This window comes from Canis lupus, chromosome 38 (assembly GCF_048164855.1).
Source record: "Canis lupus baileyi chromosome 38, mCanLup2.hap1, whole genome shotgun sequence".
NCBI classification, from domain to species: Eukaryota; Metazoa; Chordata; class Mammalia; order Carnivora; family Canidae; genus Canis; species Canis lupus.
Genome location: NC_132875.1, coordinates 3,100,809 through 3,121,857, shown reverse-complemented (window position 1 = coordinate 3,121,857; position 21,049 = coordinate 3,100,809). Strand labels below are relative to the sequence as shown.

Genomic DNA, 21,049 nt, shown 5'->3' with positions numbered 1-21,049 from the left:
AATAAAAATTAAAAAAAAAAAAAAAGAATTAGAAAGAATGAAAGGTAATAAAGGGTTTGTAAGCAACTCAATGCAGTGAATGGGCTGAGGGAAGGCCTGAGGCCTCTTGTCAACAGAGCCTGTACCCTTGATCAGCCTCCCATCTGGTATTTCTAACTCTGCCCTAGTTCCTGATCATTTTCTTTCCATTGTTACCCCCTACTGACTTACATTAAGGGGTTTCTGCTCCACCTTGGTCCACTATGAAGGACACAGAATACAATTTCATCACTTTTTTTTCCTGGTCTTTTTTCCCAAATAACTACAATAACATGTACAGCTCCACAGCCCTAAAACCAGGGCCATAATGTTTCATGAACTTTATGGAATTATGATGGGTAGAGGGCAGTAGTTACACCAACGCAAATTTAAACAGACTGCCTGCTTTCAAGCCCTTGGTTTGATGTCTGGCAACATTCAATAGCCCTTTAAAGAAAGATAAGTACACTCTCCTATGAAGGCAACTTTGCAGTTCCAAGATTGCCATTTACTAAGAAACTGCGTAAGAGAATTTCTACACTGAAATGAGAGACCATGTTCATTTTTTCCATCAGGGTCAGAGCCAAAAACCAACCATATTTCTTGAAAATTTAGGTGAGGTTTCCAAGAGTTAAACAGAACAGATTTACCAGCAAAAGGCAGGAAGAGTGAGATTATAATTTGAACCAGGCAAACTGTTTCATAACAGAAAATGTGGCACTTAATGCAGTTTGCAGAATATGGTATGCAAAAAACGCTACTTACAGCAGTAGCAGGTCTCTAGAGAGAGAATCTAGCCAAACAAAAGAACAAAAAAGGTAGGAAAAAAGCCATGTCAGCATCACAAAGCCACAAAAGACTGATACGCTTTCTTTTGCTAAATTACAGCTTTTTCACCAGGCTTTCGGTTTAAAAGCACAAAGAGCACATAATGAAAAGTTTTTCTTTCTGACCATTTTGAATCAGAAATTTAAACTTCAAATTTATCATCATTTAATAGGACTTGAGTCTAACAAATGCATGCACTATTAAGGTCAACCAAGTTACTAACACAGGAGACTATACCAGCAGATCAAAGTTTCCTACAGCTCCTTCTGGAACAAATTTACTTTGGGTTCCTGAACGGCTTGGCCAGCTGATAGGACAGACTGATGTTTCTTTACTTGAAATAAGTATTAAGTCAAAATCTCGACCAGAAAACCCATACTGAAAAGGCCTGGCTCACTTCCTGATATGCTGGCCAAGGAAAAATAAGCACAAAACCTCAATGCAGGTTGACTAAAAAATTTATTCTAATCGCCTTTAGGTCTCTTGCACCAGACGCACAGCACCTGAAATCTTTCTTCTACAATCCTGTCAACTCTAAATTCTGGAAAGTAATAACACTAGTCAATATTGCTTAAAAAAAAAAAAAAAAATCATACCTGTTGGTCCCATGCCTTTTTTAACTTTTTTTTTTAAAGATTTTTATTTATTTATTCGTGAGAGAGAGAGAGAGAGAGAGAGAGAGGCAAAGACACAGGGAGAGGGAGAAGCAGGCTCCATGAAGGGAGCCAGACGCAGGCCTGGATCCCAGGTCTCTGGGGTCACGCCCTGGGCCAGAGGCGGCGCTAAACCACTGAGCCACCCGGGCTGCCCTGGTCCCATACTTTTGCATCTCACACAGCCCCCAGCTCAGTGTTGACTGAGATTTCATCAGTAAATTATTCACCAAATTTACAGAGCACTCTTAAGGATTCAAGAGCAGAACAAACACAGTCTTTCACACCAAAAAGGTCATGTCTGACTAACTGATCAACAAATGATTAACTGAAATGTTTAGAGATTACAAAATGGGTCAGCAGACTACAATGAAGAAGGCCAACATTAAGATGCTCATTATTCAGATATTAGCCTAAAAGAAAAAAGAAAAAAAGGCTTCTTCCTGTTTTTAAATACAATGACCTGATCAAAGAATTTTACAATGAGAGGAAACCTTCCTATAATGTATCTGTGCCTATTCTAGTTGAGTCCTGTGGAATAACCCAGAAAAATCCTCCTGTTTTCCACACATCAACCTGTCCTGAATCCACTCCCAGATCTATGTTCAGTGTTTTTTTCTCTTCTTCAGTTTACAGAGTCATTCCAACCCTTAAACCATTCCTCTACTGAGGACATAGTTCAAGACATTTTCCCCACCCTAGCCATGCTCCTCTGGACTGTCCCACGGTCAGATGTTAGAAAGCTACAAATACAGACTAACATTACATTAATATTGTTAACAACTATGACATACTGTGGATCTACATTCTTTTAAGTTCGAATTAGTCTTTACCTTTTTTTCATATTTAAGAGATTTCATAATAAATATTTTAAATATCCTAACATGATAGAAATACAACTTTGAGGGATATCTGGGTGGCTCAGTCACTTGAGCGTCTGACTCTTGATTTCAGTTCAAGTCATCATCTCCAGGTGGTGGGATCAAGTCCCACACCAGGCTCCACACTTGGCAGGGAGTATGCTTGAGATTCTCTTTCTTTCTCCCTCTCTCCCCCTCTGCCCCTCTCCCCTGCGTTCGCATGCATGCATGTGTGCACACACACATGTTCTCGCTCTAAAATAAATAGATGGATGTTTAAAAAAAAAAAAGACAACTTTGAATATTTTCTGTTGCTAGTTCCATTTGGGAGTATCACAGAAGAAACATTCAAATTCATAATTTAAAGTGGATTAATAAAAGGAAATTTTAAAAATCCTCTTCCATCATTCTTATCTGTCTCACTCTCCTATGAAAAGCATACCCTTTCTTTTATTGGCTGTATAACTTTTTAATTGAAAATAGCACAGGATATTTTGGACTTTTGTTGTTGTTTACTTACTATGGAAATTTTTCCACATACCAAAAGGAAAGATTACACCCAATTTTGATGATTATCAACATTTTGCCCATCTGGTTTCCTCCATCCTGGGCTCCTCACCCCGGATGAGGAAAAAGTCCCGGACTATTTTTTTTAATTTTATTTATTTATTCATGAGAGACACACAGAGAGAGAGAGAGAGAGAGAGAGAGAGAGAGAAAGAGAGGCAGAGACACAGGCAAAGGGAGAAGCAGGCTCCATGCAGGGAGCCCAACGCCGGACTTGATCCGGGGTCTCCAAGATCACGCCCTGGGCTGAAGGTGGCGCTAAACCGCTGAGCCACCAGGGCTGCCCTGTCCCCAACTATTTTAAGCAAATCCCAGCATCACATCATTTCAACCTCAACTGAAACACATACTGTGTCTTAGCACCCTTTATACCACAATCACTACACTTTATCTTCTCTAGTCCTCAAAATAAACATTTACAGTCAAGGCTAATCCTGTACAATCCATGTCTATTCTCATCTGACACTAATTTTCTTCCATGTCTGGGTACGCAGCTTTCAAAACCTGTATAAACTATGGGAATTATTGTAGACCTTCAATGTACTACTTTGAAGAGCTGCGTACTCTAGGTACGCAGCTTTCAAAACCTGTATAAACTATGGGAATTATTGTAGACCTTCAATTGTTCTGGTGACAATATTCCTTCATTATGGGTCTTTAAAATATTGTTGACGGAGATTACTTACTTGTGTTTATGCAACAGTGGAGCAATTTCACTACAGGGCTACTAACATGCTAGTTAATAAATTACGGTAAAAAATAAATAAATAGATGATAGATAGATAGATAGATAGATAGATAGATAGATAGATAGATAGATAAATGGTAGAGCAGGTTATTGCAATAACCTTAATAACTTATAAAATTTTTAAAGAACTTCACAACAACTAAAGAAAAGATCAACTTAGCAATATTAACAACCAGTAATGTCTACTTTTATTTTAAAGAAAACACATACAGGTTTGCCTTGCCAGTAACAATTTAAGAGAACTCACTGTTAGAATGATTATTTGACTCTTTCATTAAACTTTAGGTCCCTGATGTTCGTTTACTACTTAATACACACTGTGAGATATTTTTGTATCACTTTTAAAGAAAGCAAGGATTAGCTGGCAAATGCTGTAACTGGCTTTAAGGAGGACAGGTCTTAGGAAACTTTCTGCGATTTATAAATTACTTTTAAAAACCCTCTGACACGCTAGAAAACCTAAAGATTTGCAAAGATGGGAAAATACCAACTAATCATTAAGAGACAGAACTAAGAGTAGTAAGTCATCATTATGCAGTGCTGAAAACCCTTCAATAAGTCAAAAGAGAAGATAAATATAAACCCTGACAAAAAAAAATAGTCTACAGACTCTTATCTGGGAATTGCCAAAAATATTTCAATCAGGAGACATGAAAGAGTCTTGGAAAATACCATTGTCTGACTGGGCTGCGGGAGGGCCTTGAACAATGTGAGAAGAGGGTTTGAAAGAAGGAGTTCCAGAGGAAAGTATGCATACGTCACTTTTTATCAAACAACTTCAGACATTTTAAAACCTTTTCACTTAAAGTCTAACAGAATAATTTGCCACCAAATAATGGATGTGCAATCTCAGCACATTCTTTTATTGGAGGCAATATAACAGATTTTAAAAAGCAAAAACAAAGCAACAAAACAGTGTGTTTTGGCTTTGTTTTCTTAAATCAGATATGATAAAGTACTAAGTTCCAACACTTACATCTGAGCCCACACTTCGCATGGTACTTTGTAGGACAGGTTTAGTCACAGAGAGCTTTCCATTCACGGGGCTGTTTGCCACAGGGGCCGGGACCACATTCACCACATGATTAGGTAGTTGTGTGGCACCCCCAGCAACAGCAACGACAGGGGCAGGAGAGGGCAGAACTCCAGGTGCCTGAAGCTGCACCATGGCGGGCTGAGAGAGCACTACGGTGGGACCTGCAATGGAGACAAAAGGAAAGGAATCAGAGTGTGCGTAACCATTATGGCAAAGGACAGTGTTTAACATTTAGGTTTCCTGTGCACATGAGAGGAGGAAGACACGGAGAGGGGATTTAAAACCACCAGTTAAAATATCATCAATAGCAGCACACACGCACAGTGACCTTTGTTGCTTGTTTTTAATGAAACCAACCTAAATGTGTTCCCTATGAAATTATCATTAACAATGTATTACAATTTTTTTCTTAACTATATCCATATCAAACTTCCTAAGTCATACGTAGATTTCTCTATTAGCCACTGAAATGTATTTGCGCTAAAAAGTATTTTTCATATTATAAATAATAAACCTTTTATACTGAACACTGAGAGACATGTATTTTAAATTAATAGGATTTATGGGCAGCCCGGGTGGCTCAGCATTTTAGCCCCGCCTTCAGCCCAGGGCATGATCTTGGAGACCCAGGATCGAGTCCCACATCAGGCTCCCTGCATGGAGCCTGCTTCTCCCTCTGCCTGTGTCTCTGTCTCTCTCTGTGTTTCTCATGAGTAAATAAATAAAATATTAAATAAATAAATAAATAAATAAATAAATAAATAAGATTTGGAAATACAGCACCAAAAATATATTATAAATGGAGATTCAGTAACTCAATACTTGGAAGGACAGAGGCTACAAATATCAAAATGTTAAAATTTGCAACAATATTTACCATAGCCAAGATAAGGATACAACCCAAGTATCCATCAGTTGAGGAATGGATAAAGAACATGTGGTGTATATATATGCAATGGAATATTATTCAGCCATAAAAAAGAATATCTTGCCATTTGTTAAAAAAAAAAAAAAGGATGCGTCTAGAAAGTATAGCACTAAGTGAAATCAGAGAGAGACAAATACCATATGATTTCACTCATGTGGAATTTAAAAAACAAAACAAACGAAAAAAGAGGAGATAAGCAACAACAAAAATAGACTCTAGGGGCACTTGGATGGCTTAGTCCATTAAGCTTGGATTCCTGATTTCAGCTTGGGTCATGATCTTAGGGTCATGAGATTGAGCCCTGTGTCAGGCTCCACACTGAGTGTAGGGCCCGCTTGGGATTCTCTCTCCCTCTCCCTCTGCTGCTTCCCGCCCCCTCACTGCCCGAATTTCCCCATGCTATGCCCCTAAAGAAACAAAAACAAAACCCCAAACTTTTAAATAAAGAAAATTGGTGGTTGCCAGCAGAGAGGTGGGAGGGGAAAGGGTGAAATAAAGGGGATGAAGACTACACTTACTGTGATGAGCACTGAGTCATGTATAGAATTGTTCAATTACATTGTGCACCTGAAACTAGTAACACTGAATGTTAATTATACTCTAATTAAAAATGTACATACTTTTATAAAGTTGTTCACAATACCCTTGTTAAAAAAAATGCTAAAACCATTTGAGATGAATTCACAGTGAACAAGCACAGGAAACATAAATCTGTAATCTACACTAGTCTGTAGATAATACCAACTCCCCCTACACACACAAAATGGTCTCCAAACCTTTTCTTAATCTTCATATTTAACATTAATTTTTTAATTATGCTAATATGAGGAGAATTAGTATCATTAACCTAAAGAAGACTCTCATAACTTATAATTGGTCTGTCAGAAATCTCACTTGCCTGCTGAATGCTTCCTTTCAGATCTGGGCAATTTTATAAGGTGCTAAAAGCCTCCCCTAATATCCACAGCTGCTTGAGCCTATCTAGCAAAATAAAGGTACTACAGCAACCAGCAACTAAAATTACATAAATATTTATAATTCTTCAAGGAAAAAAAAAGCATTATACTTCCAGTGTAACATGACCCACGTAAAACAGAGCTCAGTACTTCAAAGGATCAAGAAAAAACTAAAAATCTAAATAATACTTCAGAATACCTGTTTGTTAAGAACACCTGTTTTAGCTTAAAAAAAAAAAAAAATTTAGGGGCAGCCCGGGTGGCTCAGCGGTTTGGCACCACCTTCAGCCTCGGGTGTGATCCTGGAGACTAGGGATCGAGTCACACATCGGGCTCCCTGCATGGAGCCTGCTTCTCCTCTGCCTGTATCTCTGCCTCTGTGTGTGTGTGTGTGTATGCCTCACGAATAAATAAAAATAAAATCTTAAAAATAAATAAAAATAAAAATGAAATAAATTTGTAGTTTATTAATCTGAACTGTAGCCACAAAAATTAGAAAAACAGGAATACAAAGATCTATAAAACAAAGTATTCAGTCTACAGAAAATACTTGCCAGATATATAGATTTGCAGATGCCTTGCAAAATGTCTAAAGCTACTACTCCCACCTCCTATACCCTAGAGTCCACAGTCTATAGGGTGGGAACCACTGACTTAAACCAATACTTTGAGAAGAGCATTAATGGAAGCAGTTTCCACATCTCAGTTTAAAAGCTGCAATAAGGGATCCCTGGGTGGCGCAGCGGTTTGGCGCCTGCCTTTGGCCCAGGGCGCGATCCTGGAGACCCGGGATCGAATCCCATGTCGGGTTCCTGGTGCATGGAGCCTGCTTCTCCCTCTGCCTATATCTCTGCCTCTCTCTCTCTGTGACTATCATAAATAAATAAAAATTAAAAAAAAAAAAAATCCCCAAACGAAACATGTTGTTCAATGAACTTTGGGATTATTCCAAAGAGCAAAGGAGGTGGTAAATGTAGAGAATTAAGTCATTTCAAAGAAAGGATCATAATTCTAGCTGCAGTTAACACATGCAAATGGCTTTGTAGTAGTTCTTAAAACTAAGTTAGAAAAAATAGCCCAAGTCTATACTATCCGTTGCCTGGTTATCACCACCTCCTTGCTGAGAAAACTGCCTCATGGAGTAGGGGTGGAGCCACAGTGAGGCATGGTCTGCGTCCCCAGTGCAGCTCCCAGTCCTACCAGGCCACTCCTCTCTTGTTTCTCATAATCAACGTCCCAGGGGGCCCAACTATCCTTAAATTACTTAGCATCTAAATCAAGGCTCCTCTAAATATTCTAGACATGCTTGGGTTCAAGACAGAATGGGGGAGAAACTTCTATTGCAACGTGTTCAAGAAAACAAAACCCTCATGGTGACTTGCTAAACACTGATCTGCGATGGGCTCATGGGTTCACAGAATGCAATGCAAAGGACTGTTTTGGGCCTTAAATAATTAGCAACTGAACATGGTGACTACTGTCTCTAGTGTGAAAACAGTAATAAAGAAAAACCATTTCAGCACACTCAAAATCCCCTTAGACATTACATACAAATCTCCCTTAACAGAACTACCAGAACATGGCTAGATTCAACACTAAATATGTGACTATGTATGACTCATAGTCATACATATGACTCACAAGACACAGACTGTGATAGGCATTCTTTCTTTTCATTTTTCTTCAAAGATATCAAACTATGTATCAAACATTTATTGAATGCTTACTTGGTCTAAAATAATACAACTATGTGACTTGGGGTAAATGATTTCTCTGTGTCTCAACTTTCTCATCTATAAAATAAAGACAGTAACAATACATATCCTGGGACACCTGGGTGGCTCAGTGGTTGAGAGTCTGCCTTTGGCTCAGGTCACGATCCCAGGGTCCTGAGATCAAGTCCTGCAACAGGCTCCCTACCGGGAGCCTGCTTCTCCCTCTGCCTTTGTTTCTGCCTTTCTGTGTGTCTCTCATGAATAAATAAATCTTTAAAAATAAAAATAATAATACATATCCTCACAGAGCTGATGTAAGGATTAAATAAGATAATGCACCTAAAAAAAAAAAAAAGATAATGCACTTAAACATAACAGTGTCTGCCACACTGTCTGCCACAGGAACTTCAATGTTAGCTATTACTTATTATTATTAATTTCCATTTCTATATAATAACAGTTTTCATAAGGCCACTACTGTATTATTAACTTATTAGTTCTCATAGTCACTGTTATTTATTTATATAAATATGTTAACTCGGGATCCCTGGGTGGCGCAGCGGTTTGGCGCCTGCCTTTGGCCCAGGGCACGATCCTGGAGACCCGGGATCGAATCCCACGTCAGGCTCCCGGTGCATGGAGCCTGCTTCTCCCTCTGCCTGTGTCTCTGCCTCTCTCTCCCTCTCTCTCTGTATGACTATCATAAATAAATTATAAATAAATAAATAAATAAATAAATAGATAGATAGATAGATAGATAGATAGATAGATAGATAGATAGATATGTTAACTCCCCAATAAGAATTCTGGAGATCAAGAAGCACATCTCCACATTCTTTTAGAGGCATACAGCATTGTGACTAATTACACAGACTCTGAGCCAGACCACCTGTTATGCCTCTACCTCTCAGAAGCAGAATGACCTGGGGCAAGTTATGTCACCTCTATCCTCCATTTCAATGATGTGCACTATCATCTACCCAAAAAGCCCATCAGGTAGGATATGTTCCTCTCTATCCTTCATCCCCCTTCCAAACCATCCAATCACCAAGTCTGCAATTCTGCACTTTTTAACATCTGCACTCTCTATCCGGGCTCTCCATTTTCACTGACATACCAAGTTATCATCATCTCTCACCTGCACTCCTCCTAACACTCTTAATGGACATATAGGACTTAGTTACAGAAGTTGTTTCAGGCAGAGAGAATAGTCTGAGCCAAGAAACTAGGAAAAACGAGAGAATTCAAGGGACAGTGGCCAGATTGGTTGGACTAGAAGAGGAAGTTGGGTTTATAAAAAGGAGTGATTATAACGTAAAGTTAGAAAACTAAACTGGAGCCAAACCACGGTGGGCTTTACTTCCAAGTTAAAGGATCCTGTAAGAATTCCTTCTTCTTTAATGGTAATATTTACTACTGATACTTACATTGATTAACTGTAAAATGTCTCTCCTGTATTTCTCCTCAACCTCTTTATTTCAAATAAATGAAAGACATACACTTAAATCTATATGTTATAATAATACCAACTCTCTAGACTATACTATAAAAACACACAAGTGCCTTATATTAGCAAACATAAGTACTATCTTCAGATAATGGGCAGGCATTGATGTTCTGAATAATGTATAATTCAGGTTCCTGAACCTGATAAACTGCTCAGAAAAGAATGGTTTGTCTTCTTTCACTTGAGCATGATCTGCTAAGAGCAAATTCTTTTTTTTTTCCTAAGAGCAAATTCTTAGAGGAGTGGCCCTTGCTTTACAGACTAGCTATATTAATGTCCAGATTTTGCTTTATTATACTTGTGCTTTAAGAGCTTATGGGAACCATAATGAGGTTCTTCACAAGTTTAAATTCTTAGCCTTTGGGAAAACACAGACCCTTTTGAGATCCTGATGAAAGTTTTGGAGACTATCCCTAGGAAAATCCACATATACAATAAATCTTATATTTTATTTCGGGTTCATGAACATTTAACATCCATCCATTCACAGACCACGAGAACACTCATTCTATAGGACTGCTATTTTTCACACGAAAAAGGCAGCAATTCTGACCCTGTACTAAAACGGCAGGTATTTCAGGTTTGTCTGAGGCAGTTTTGGTAGACTTGATGGATTTTCATGGACTTGTCCAGTCTCCCACCTAGTTCTTCTCTTTATCAATGTCATATTGTCCATGACCTTGGAGTAAAACAAAACAAATAGAGTAACTAGTAAATTTATGACCTTGCTCTCATTAAAACTTGACCTTCTTGCTCCAAAGAAATGAATCTAGAGCTGGAAACATAGCCATGACAGCAAAGGTCACATTGGTGTTTGCTTACAACCATAGCCACTGAGACCCAGTCCTAAATCCAGGAAAGGAGTATCGAACAGGTTTTCCTTTACTCCTGTATACACTTATCAGTATGAGAGTGACAGCTAATCAGCCTAAGACATCTCCAAGTGCAAATTCCTGTATATGCACACTACCAAATCTTCAACCATGAACTTCTTTCAATGCTACAATTGGTGAAGAATCAAGTATGTGGGGCCATCTGGTGGATAAATTATAGAAACATACATTCTTAACTACATGAAGACAAAGAGTTCAGATCTCTTCACAATGCTCCCACTCAACATCAAGCTTACGAAAGCACACTGTCTCTGCAGAAGGGCCTGATCCTATTGTCAAAGTTCACCTATTAGACCTGTGATATTATTTATGTACTGACTTCTCCTTAAAAACAAGAGATCAGGGCAGCCCCGGTGGTGCAGCGGTTTAGCGCCGCCTGCAGCCCAGGGTGTGATGGTGGAGACCCGGGATCGAGTCCCACGTCGGGCTCCCTGCATGGAGCCTGCTTCTCCCTCTGCCTGTGTCTCTGCCTCTCTCTCTCTCTGAGTAGATAAATAAATAAATCTTTAAAAAAAAAAAAAAAAAAGATCATGGACACAAAAATCTCAAGATAAAATGATACCAAGAAAGTTTCCTGGATTTTCTTCTTCATTACAAGTAGTTATATAAAACAAGCCTGATAGGTGTTTTCATAATTAAAACTGGAAGAAAAAAAAGATGTATCAGATATAATTAATCTAGGTAAGCTATCTCTTCTGTTAGGATAGGAACCACATATTAGTCATCTCTGCGACATCCTCAAAACCAAGGACAATTCCTGGCACACTGCATGTGCTCAGATATTATAACCTGAGCTAAAACAAACGACGTGACGAAAATCTTAGTGTCCATCAATTAAACATATGCAGTTTCGAATTCCTCTCAGGTACCTTTAGTGGGTGCAGGATGTATGCTGATAATTGGCTGCTGCTTTGCCAATGGCATAAGCGTGGGTAGTGTCTGAATAATGATGGTTTTTGCTGGAACGCCCGAGTTTGTGTGAGTCTTGGGTGCTGCTGGAAGTAATAAAGGCTTGGGCTGAATTGAAGGTTTTGAATTCATCTGAATTTTTTTCTTTGGAGTCAGTCCATTTTCTGGAAAAAATCCAAACAAAACACAAATCAATCTAAAAGCAATTAAGCAATTCTTAGAAATTAGATTCTATTATACACTTTTTTCTATACATAATCTTGACCTCTGAGTAACTGTCCTCACCTGGAGTTTAAGCATAGCTTCTCTACACCTAAATGGACTAAAGGAAAGTCCTTAATATGAGGTCTACTCCCTTTTTTGAGGTACAATTGATATATAACATTATATTAATTTCACGTGTACAATAGATTTGATATTTTTATCACAAAAGGATTTTACCACAAGAAGTCTAGTTAACACCTGTTATCCCACACATTTACAAATTTCTTTCTTGTGATGAGAACATAAGATCCATTCCCTGGGGATCCCTGGGTGGCGCAGCGGTTTGGCGCCTGCCTTTGGCCCAGGGCGCGATCCTGGAGACCCGGGATCGAATCCCACATCGGGCTCCCGGTGCATGGAGCCTGCTTCTCCCTCTGCCTGAGTCTCTGCCTCTCTCTCTCTCTCTCTCTCTCTGTGACTATCATAAATAAATAAAAATTAAAAAAAAAAAAAACAATCTTTAAAAAAAAAAAAGATCCATTCCCTTAGCAACTTTCGAATATGCAACACAGTATTATTAACTATAGTCACCATGCTATACATTACATTCCCATGACATTGATTTTAGAAGTTGAATGAGATCTTCCTTTTTAACCACACTGATGGTCACAATGATGGTTTCTGGTGTAATGACCACACTTCCCTTTGGGAAGGGGATATATGAACTGGTAAAAGAGAATAGCTAAAATCACTAAAGATTGAGAGGTAATAAATGTCACACCCAAATGGACTTCACAATCAGTATCTTTAACTGAATCTTTTGAATTCTGTCCCAAAGATGATGAAGCCTACATCTATGTTAAAGCATTTTTCCCCTATAAAGACAACCAAAGAAGATGATTTCCTGCCTCTCCTCTCCACATTAACTAACCATAGCAAAGAAAACAGGTCCACAATTTTAAAAACAAAAAGCCAGCTTAATAAATATGCACTTAATCCAATCTTTTCTTTTAAAAAAATGGAACTGAAGCTCAGTCCAAATTAGAAAGAACAGAAGTTAGAAGATGGAGTCATACCAGTTTTGCTAGGACCAATGATGGGCTTATCTTCTTTCAGTGGCTCTGCTAAGGAGGGACTATGAGAGCTTTCACCATATAAGGAAAGGGGAGACATCTGGGAAGAAGACGACAAATCCAACTCTTCCTGTAGCAAAATAAAATAATCATTAAAAAAGAAAGTGGCTTAGAGACAAGATCCATAAACAGAAAAGCATGCTAAGACAACTTCAAGACAAAGGTATGATATTATTAGAAACTGTATGTACTGAGTACTAAGGTACCACAGATAAATTAACATTATCCATCAATACTAAAGGAAAAAACTCAAATTACAGAGGATGCCTATGTCATCCTCTCATATTAAAGATGGGAATTACTGATCTGCTCCTACATTTCCTCCCACACACTTGATATTTACTTGGTTTCTAGCCATACATTTAGTATGTTATAGAACTATGATTAAAATGCCAATATCCAAAAAAAAAATCTAAATAATAAATAAATAAATAAATAAAGCCAATATCCAGGATGCCCGGGTGGCTCAGCAGTTTAGCGCCTACCTTCGGCCCAGGGCCTGATCCTGGAGTCCCGGGATAGAGTCCCACATCAGGCTCCTGCAGGGAGCCTGTCCCTCTCTCTGCCTATGTCTCTGCCTCTCTATGTGTCTCTCATGAATAAATAAATAAAATCTTTAAAAATAAATAAAAAATAAAATAAGATGCCAATATCCTTTCCCCCAATCTCTTATTCAGTAGTCTTATAAGAAACTCAAGACAAATAATTCTTACTATTTTTATTTTTTTATTTATTAATGTTGCCTTTGTCTCAAATGTTTTGAAAGAAAGACAAACACTAAAAGAAACAGGGCTATTTTATTTAATAGGTGAGTTGTTAATATAGAGATGTATGAAGATAAGATTTTCCAAGTCTTTTAACATTCAGTGGATCTCATTTTGTTGGCATAAAGAAGCTTAACACAAGATAAAAGTAGCATTTCTATTCTGAGAGGAAGAGATGTCAAAATGCCATAATAATGCAATAAGCATACATAAATACGTCATGCCATCTTCAAAATAAGCTATGAGATTACTAAAAGAATAATTAAGAGAATACTTGTTTACTCTAAGCATGATGTAGGCCCCCTAAAAAAAATCCAGAAGCCATAAAGGAAGAAATGTGAACAACAGTTAAAATACTTTATAATGAAAAACAGACCATAAACAAAGTTAAAAAGTATATACTGGGGGAAATATTTGTCAAAAATGGACAGGGACTGGAACAGCCATTTCAATGAAAAGAAATGCAAATGTCAACCAAAGTCAAATTTATTTTTTTTAAAGATTTTATTTAAAAAAAAAAAGATTTTATTTATTTGAGAGAGAAAGAGAGAGAGAAAGCATGAGCTGGGGGGAGGGGTAGAGGGAGAGCATGAAGCAGACCCCCCATTGAACAGGGAGCCTGACAGGAGCAGGGTCAATCCCAGGACCCTGAGATCATGAGCTGAGCTGAAGACAGATGCTGACTGAGCCACCCAGGAGCCCCAAGACATAAGATATTCTTTAAGAGAATGATTATAAAGGCGATACAACTGGGGAAATTGGTTCACCTAGAGAAATTTAAAACTAGATTCTAACTAACACCACATATTAAAGTAGATTCTAAAGGTATTAAGAAATCTAAATGTGAAAGGTAAACCATATAGTTAATAGAAAAAAATATAGGAGAATATCTTTTTGGCCTACAAGCAGAAAAAGACTTCTTAAAAAAGAAACTTCAAGGGATGCCTGGATGGCTCAGCAGCTGAGCGTCTGCCTTTGGCTCAGGGCGTGATCCCGGAGTCCCAGGATTGAGTCCCACGTCGGGCTTCCTGCATGGAGCCTGCTTCTCCCTCTGCCTGTGTCTCTGCCTTTCTCTCTGTGTCTCCCATGAATAAATAAATAAAATATCTTTAAAAATAAAAAAAAGAGAAACTTCAAAAATAAACCGAAAAAGGCAAAGTGAAAAAAAAATGAATCTGAATACTCAATATTAGAAACTTCTACTCAATAAAGACTGCAAAGATAATAGATAATAGAAATTTAAAAGATATATGTAACATCTAAACCCAACAAAGTTACTACCTCAAACATAGAGGGAATTCTTGCAAATTAGAAAAAAAAAAAAACAATTCTAGGCACCTGAGTGACTCAGTCAGTTAAGCATCTGTCTTCAGCTCAGGTCATGACCCTAGAGTCCCAGGATGGAGCCCCACATGCCTCTCTCCCTTTACTCCTCCCCCACCTCCTTTGTGCTGGCTCGCTCTCTCACTCACTCTCTCTCAAATAAATAAAATCTTTAAAAAAAAAAGAAAAGAAAAAGAAAAAAACAACTCAATAGAAAAATGCAAAAGACAGAAATAAACAATTTATAGAAGAAAAAATATCCAAATCCAAAAGGCTAATAAGCATGTAAATAAATGGTCATGGACGCCTGTGTGGCTCAGCAGTTGAGCATCTGGCCTTCAGCTCAGGGTGTGATACTGGAGTCCTGGGATCGAGTCCCACATCCAGCTCCCTGAAAGGAGCCCACTTCTCCCTCTGCCTGTGTCTCTGCCTCTCTCTCTCTCTCTCTCTCATGAATAAATAATTAAAATCTTTTTTAAAAAGAAATGTTCAAAACAGTGAGTAACCAAAGAAATACAAATTAAAACAAAACAAACAAAAAATTACACCATCTGGCAAAAATTAGAAAGCCAGGCAACACTGAGCATCAGCAGCAAAGAGAAGCTACAAGGATCCTCAAGTACTTCTCTGGGATTGCAGACTACCACAGGTATCTAGAAAGCAAGATGGCAATACTTGTCAAATTAAGTGTCTACACTCTACCACTCAGCACTTCCACTGCTGGGCGTACATCCCGAAAAGAATTCTCACACAGGCCTATAAAAGGACATTTTTGATAACGCTCACTGATGTACGTAAACTACAGTGAACACATACACCAAGTGTTGGACAGTTAGATTCAACAAATTGACGTACAGAGAACAATATGAATTGATCTTAAAAATTCATGTGATGAGGGGCACCTTAGTAGCTCAGTGGTTGAGCATCTGCCTTCAGGCTCAGGGCATGATCCTGGGGTCCTGGGATCAAGTCCCTTCAGAGAGCTTGTTTCTCCTCCCTCTGCCTGTGTCTCTGCCTCTCTGTGTCTCTCGTGAATAAATAAAATCTTAAAAAAAATATATTGTGATGATTTTTAAAAGGAATACAGGGGTGCCTGGGTTACTCGGTGGGTTAAACATCTACTTTGGTTCAGGTCATGATTCCAAGTTTCCAGGATCAAGCCTCATATCGGGTTCCCCGCTCATCAGGGAGTCAGCTTCTCCTTCTCCCTCTCCCTCTGCCACTCCCCACTCCACTTGTGCCCTCTCTCTCTCTCCCCACCAAATAAATAAATAAAATCTTTAAAAACTAAATAAATACATAAAAGAAATACAAAGAGATCTAATATAACATCATTTATATAAACTTAAAATACGTACACAAAATTGAAATCAGTGAAAACAAGATGAACTTTTAGTACTGGAACCATTCTTTTGATAGTCATTTGGGAAAACATAAAAATTAGATTTGTATCTCATATATACCAGGATAATTTCAAGTGGATCAGATATTTAAATGAAATATAAAATCTTATGGGGTGCCTACGTGGTTCAATCAGTTGAGCTTCCAATTCCTGATTTTGGCTCAGGTCATGATCTCCAGGTAGTGGTATCGGGCCCTACGTTGGGCTTCAAGCTCAGCAGGGAATCTGCTTAAGATTCTTTCCCTCCCCCTCTCCCTCAGCTCCATCCCTCCCCCCTCATGTGTGCTTTCTAATAAATACATCTTTAAAAATAAATAAATAAAAATAAAAACTTACTAAAATTATGTGTTAATAGTCACTCAGGAAATATTTCTTACTCATGAATGGATCTAGAGGGTATTATGCTAAGTGAAATAGGTTGAACTGAGAAAGACAAATACCATATGATTTCACCTATATGTGGAATATAAAAAACAAATAAACAAGCAAACAAAATACTTCTTGCTGAATAAATTGACCTTAAAGCTACTAGATGGGGCAGATCAAGACTAACATCCACGCAGAGAGGTAGGCTGGTAGAGTGTCAGAGCCCAAACTAAGGCAGGTGGAGAGAGTGTTCACGTGGTGATGGGGGGGAACAACCAGCACGGGGAGTCAGAGCAGGGTGATAAGGGCATCAAAATTGGGTCAGCCTGGGATCCCTGGGTGGTGCAGCGGTTTGGTGCCTGCCTTTGGCCCAGGGCGCGATCCTGAAGACCCGGGATCGAATCCCACATCGGGCTCCCGGTGCATGGAGTCTGCTTCTCCCTCTGCCTATGTCTCTGCCTCTCTCTCTCTGTGTGACTATCATAAATAATAAATTAAAAAAAAAATTGGGTCAGCCTAATCTAGGGTGTCACAGCCCAATGAAGAGATGTTAAAAGAACACAGGAGTCAGTATGAAGGGAGTCACACTGGCCAAATCCAAGACAACACAGAATCTGAATAATTACAGAAATGGATTACACCCTGTTGAATAAAAGAAGAAACCATGAGTCCATACTGATTTAAAGAAGTAAATGGATAAACTTAAGCTCTGATGAGAAACCGGACTTTTTTAACATAATTTTAAAGTACTTCCTCACAGAATACTTATTTATGGCAAAGAGAGAAAGAACAACTTCACAGAGGAAAAGCCTGGCAGACATTACCTTAACAAAGTGAACAAAGTGAAGCTTATCAGTAATGACAAATTGAAATTGTGTGCCACTTCATCAAAAGTAAATGAGATAGACACAGCATCATCTTGGTGAGATTCCTGCCATGGGTACAAAACCTGAATCTAAGCCCTAGGAAACATCAGACACCCAACTGAGGGACATTCTACATAATAACTAGTCTTTAGTCTCCACAAGTGACAAGGTCATGGAAGTTGAGGAAGAATGAACCATTTTACCTGAAGAAAATGAAAGAGACAAGCCAACCATATACGATGCTTGATTTTACACGAGATGCTGTTGCCAGTCTAAGGGACATCTCTGGGACAACTGGCACAATCTAAGAGGGAGCTGAAGGCTGGCTGGATGAAAGTAATGTATCAACATTTATTTTCTGATGTTAATGGTTGTCTTGTGGCTACAGAAGGCACAGCCTTGCTTGTAGAAAGTAGACAGTAAAGTATTTGGGGGTGATAAGGCCTGGAGAAAATAAACGAGACATAAAGCTTCAAGAAAAATGACAAATTGAAGAAAAAGTACTTGTTAACTTATTTCACAAACTAAGGACTAACAATCCTAATATGTAATAAAACTTAGAAATTTGAAAAGAAAAAGATCAACACGATCCAATATAAAAGTGGACCAAAATTGAACTGATAGATCAATAAAAAAGAAATATAAATGGTCCTTAAACATATGAAATATTTGAGAAGATGTTCAACCACACCTAGAATAAAAGAAATAGAGAACAAAAGCATGCTGCATATGAATGATGGGAAAACTGGCCCTCTTCCACACTGCTAATCAGACCACACAACTATACAACTCTACAGGGGGAAATCTGGTTACGATCCACAACATTACAAATGTAGTCATCATCATCTCAACAACCTCACTTCTGGGAATATATCCCGAAGATATCCTGGCAAAAATATGAAGTGACTTATATAAAATGTTATTCACTACAGTATTATTTGAGCCTGGAAAGGACTGAAAACACCACAAAGGTTCATCAATAAGGAAATCACTAAAGAAAGTAAGAAATATCCACACAATGCAACACCAAGCAGCCATATAAAGAATGAGAAATATCCTGTATCCTAAAACTAGACTTACCTCCAAGATATACCACCAAATTAAACTAGCAAGATGCATAACAAAAGTATAGAGTATGCTACCTTTTGTGTAAGGATGGGTGGAAAGGAAAGAAAAGAAATCAAGCTTCTGTAAATATATGCTGTTATATACTTTTTGACTTTCAAATAAATTAAAATTTTTTCCAAGATTTTATTTGACAGAGAGTGAGAGAGAGCATACAAGAAGGGGGAGCTGCAGGCAGAGGGAGAGGGAGAAGAAACCCCCCCCCCAACCCCCAGGAGCAGGGAGCCCAAGTGGGGGCTCAATCCCACGACCCTGAGATCATGACCTGAACTGAAGGCAGACACTTAACAGTTTGAGCCACCCAGATGCCCCAAATAAGTTAAATTTTTAAAAATTAAATGATTTGGAGAAATTGTGGGGCCACAGAGAACTTCCAGTGGTAGCAATCAGAGAAAAGTTTCACAGAGAAAGTTCTTTTTGAACTGGGACTAAAAGAGGATGAATAGGAGTTTTTCAAAGGAAGGAAAAAAACAGGGCTATTCCAGGCAGGAGAGCATGTACAAAAACTTACAAGTTTAAGAGCTGAGATATGAGTGCTCTTATTCACTGCCAGGCTCTGAACAGTGTCTGGCATAGGTGCTAAATGAGTTGAAGAGCACGGGAGCTCTTGGGTAGGAACTGTTGTAGGGTTAGAAGTAAGGGGAATGTGAAGACAGGAAGGAAGAGTGAGAAACAAGACCAGAAAAGTAAGCAGGAGGCAGGTCATAAAGGGCCTAGTATTCCCGGAGTCTGAATTTCATCCTTGTAAGGGTTGGGAAGTCATTAAAAGGTTTAAGCAAAACCCAACACAATGAAATTTGTAATTCTGAAAGATTTCTCTTTGAAGATTCCTCTGCTAAGAAAAGTTGGGGGAGTCAGGAGACAGAGAGGTGAGTTAAAATCCTATTGACTTAATCCTGGTGAGATGATGATGTCCTGGCAGGGTTGGAGAAAATGAATCACAGAGACAGTAACTGGATTGAAATGTCCAGATTTCATAGTTGACTAGATGCTGAGTCTGCCAGAATGAGGATACCTCAATTTACAGCAGATATAATGTACTGAAATATTAATTTGAATTTTTCTTTGTAAATTTCCCCTTCCTCCATTCAAAAAAGTACCTAAATACTTTGGTATTTCCTTTTCCCACACTCAGAGCTTTTGTCTGGAGAACAAAAGCATTTTTAAGACATTACCAGATTTTTATAAAAACCTTAGCCCCATTCAAAGGTGGTACTAGGGGCCACCTGGGTGGCTCAGATGGTTAAGTGTTTACCTTCAGCTCAGGTCATGATCTCCAGGTCCTGGGATAGAGCCCTGAGTCAGCTCCCGGCTCAGTGAGGAGTCTGCTTCACACTCTCCCCTCTGCCTCTCTTCCTGCTCATGCATGTGTTCTCTCTCTCTCTCTCTCTCTCTCTCTCAAATGAATACATAAAATCTCCTTAAAAAAAGAAAAGAGGGCAGCCTGGGTGGCTCAGCGGGTTAGCGCCGCCTACAGCCCAAGGCGTGATCCTGGAGACCCAGGATCAAGTCCTGCGTCGGGCTTCTTGCACGGAGCCTGCTTCTCCCTCTGCCTGTCTCTGCCTCTCTGTCTCTCATGAATAAATAAACAAAATCTTTTAAAAAAGAAAAAAAAAGAAAAAGAAACAAAGGTAGTACCAGGCATTCCTGCATTAAGGAATCCATTTTAGGTTCTAGGACCAAGGAGTTACGAATCAGACCATTTTAGAGTCTTCGCGGTCCTCAAAGAACATATATTCTGACAGGCAGGAGAGAGGGTAGCAGGGAGAAAAGGCAGTAAGCTAATGAACAAAAAAATACTGGATAGTGGTAAAGTGTGAAGAAACCAATGAAACAATGAAACCATGAAGGCAGGAACACAGGGGAAAAGGGCAAAGGCAGAGAGGAAGAGCTTGTTGGCTCTCCCGAGGCCCCTCCTCGAAACTTGGGTTCCCGGGATTAAATGAGATCAGAAGGCTCACAGCCATGCTTCATAAATGACGACTGCCCCCTCCAGATGCGTATGTCCCAGACGGCATTAGAACCAAACCGTCAGGAGGACTGGCTACTTACAGGAACGTGCTGAGTTGAGGAGCAAGAGTCCACCGACTGAGGAGAGGACACTGAACCACTTGAGGAGGCTGGAGACAGTGGCTGAGCTTCTGCTTTCACATCTTTAACTGAAAAACATGGAGTAAGAATTTTCCCACTGAACAATATAAACTCAGAACCAAATGAGTAAGGAAGATAAAATCTACTCTTAAAATTC

The 21,049-nt window shown here is 38.9% G+C and overlaps 1 protein-coding gene across 6 annotated transcripts in view; it reads right to left on the bottom strand.

Annotated features, from left to right (window-relative positions):
- ATF6 (activating transcription factor 6) overlaps positions 1-21,049 on the bottom strand; it is a 197,576-nt gene that overhangs the window by 158,603 nt on the left and 17,924 nt on the right. For all 6 annotated transcript variants that reach the window (XR_012025692.1, XM_072814358.1, XM_072814357.1 and 3 more), the window contains 4 exons: positions 20,854-20,960; positions 12,899-13,025; positions 11,579-11,782; positions 4,651-4,871 (listed from right to left, as the gene is read on the bottom strand). Coding sequence is in view for 5 of the 6 variants with exons in the window: in XM_072814358.1 (XP_072670459.1) it covers positions 4,651-4,871; positions 11,579-11,782; positions 12,899-13,025; positions 20,854-20,960 (659 nt within the window). In the remaining variant the exon portion in view is untranslated. The remainder of the gene's footprint in view (positions 1-4,650; positions 4,872-11,578; positions 11,783-12,898; positions 13,026-20,853; positions 20,961-21,049) is intronic.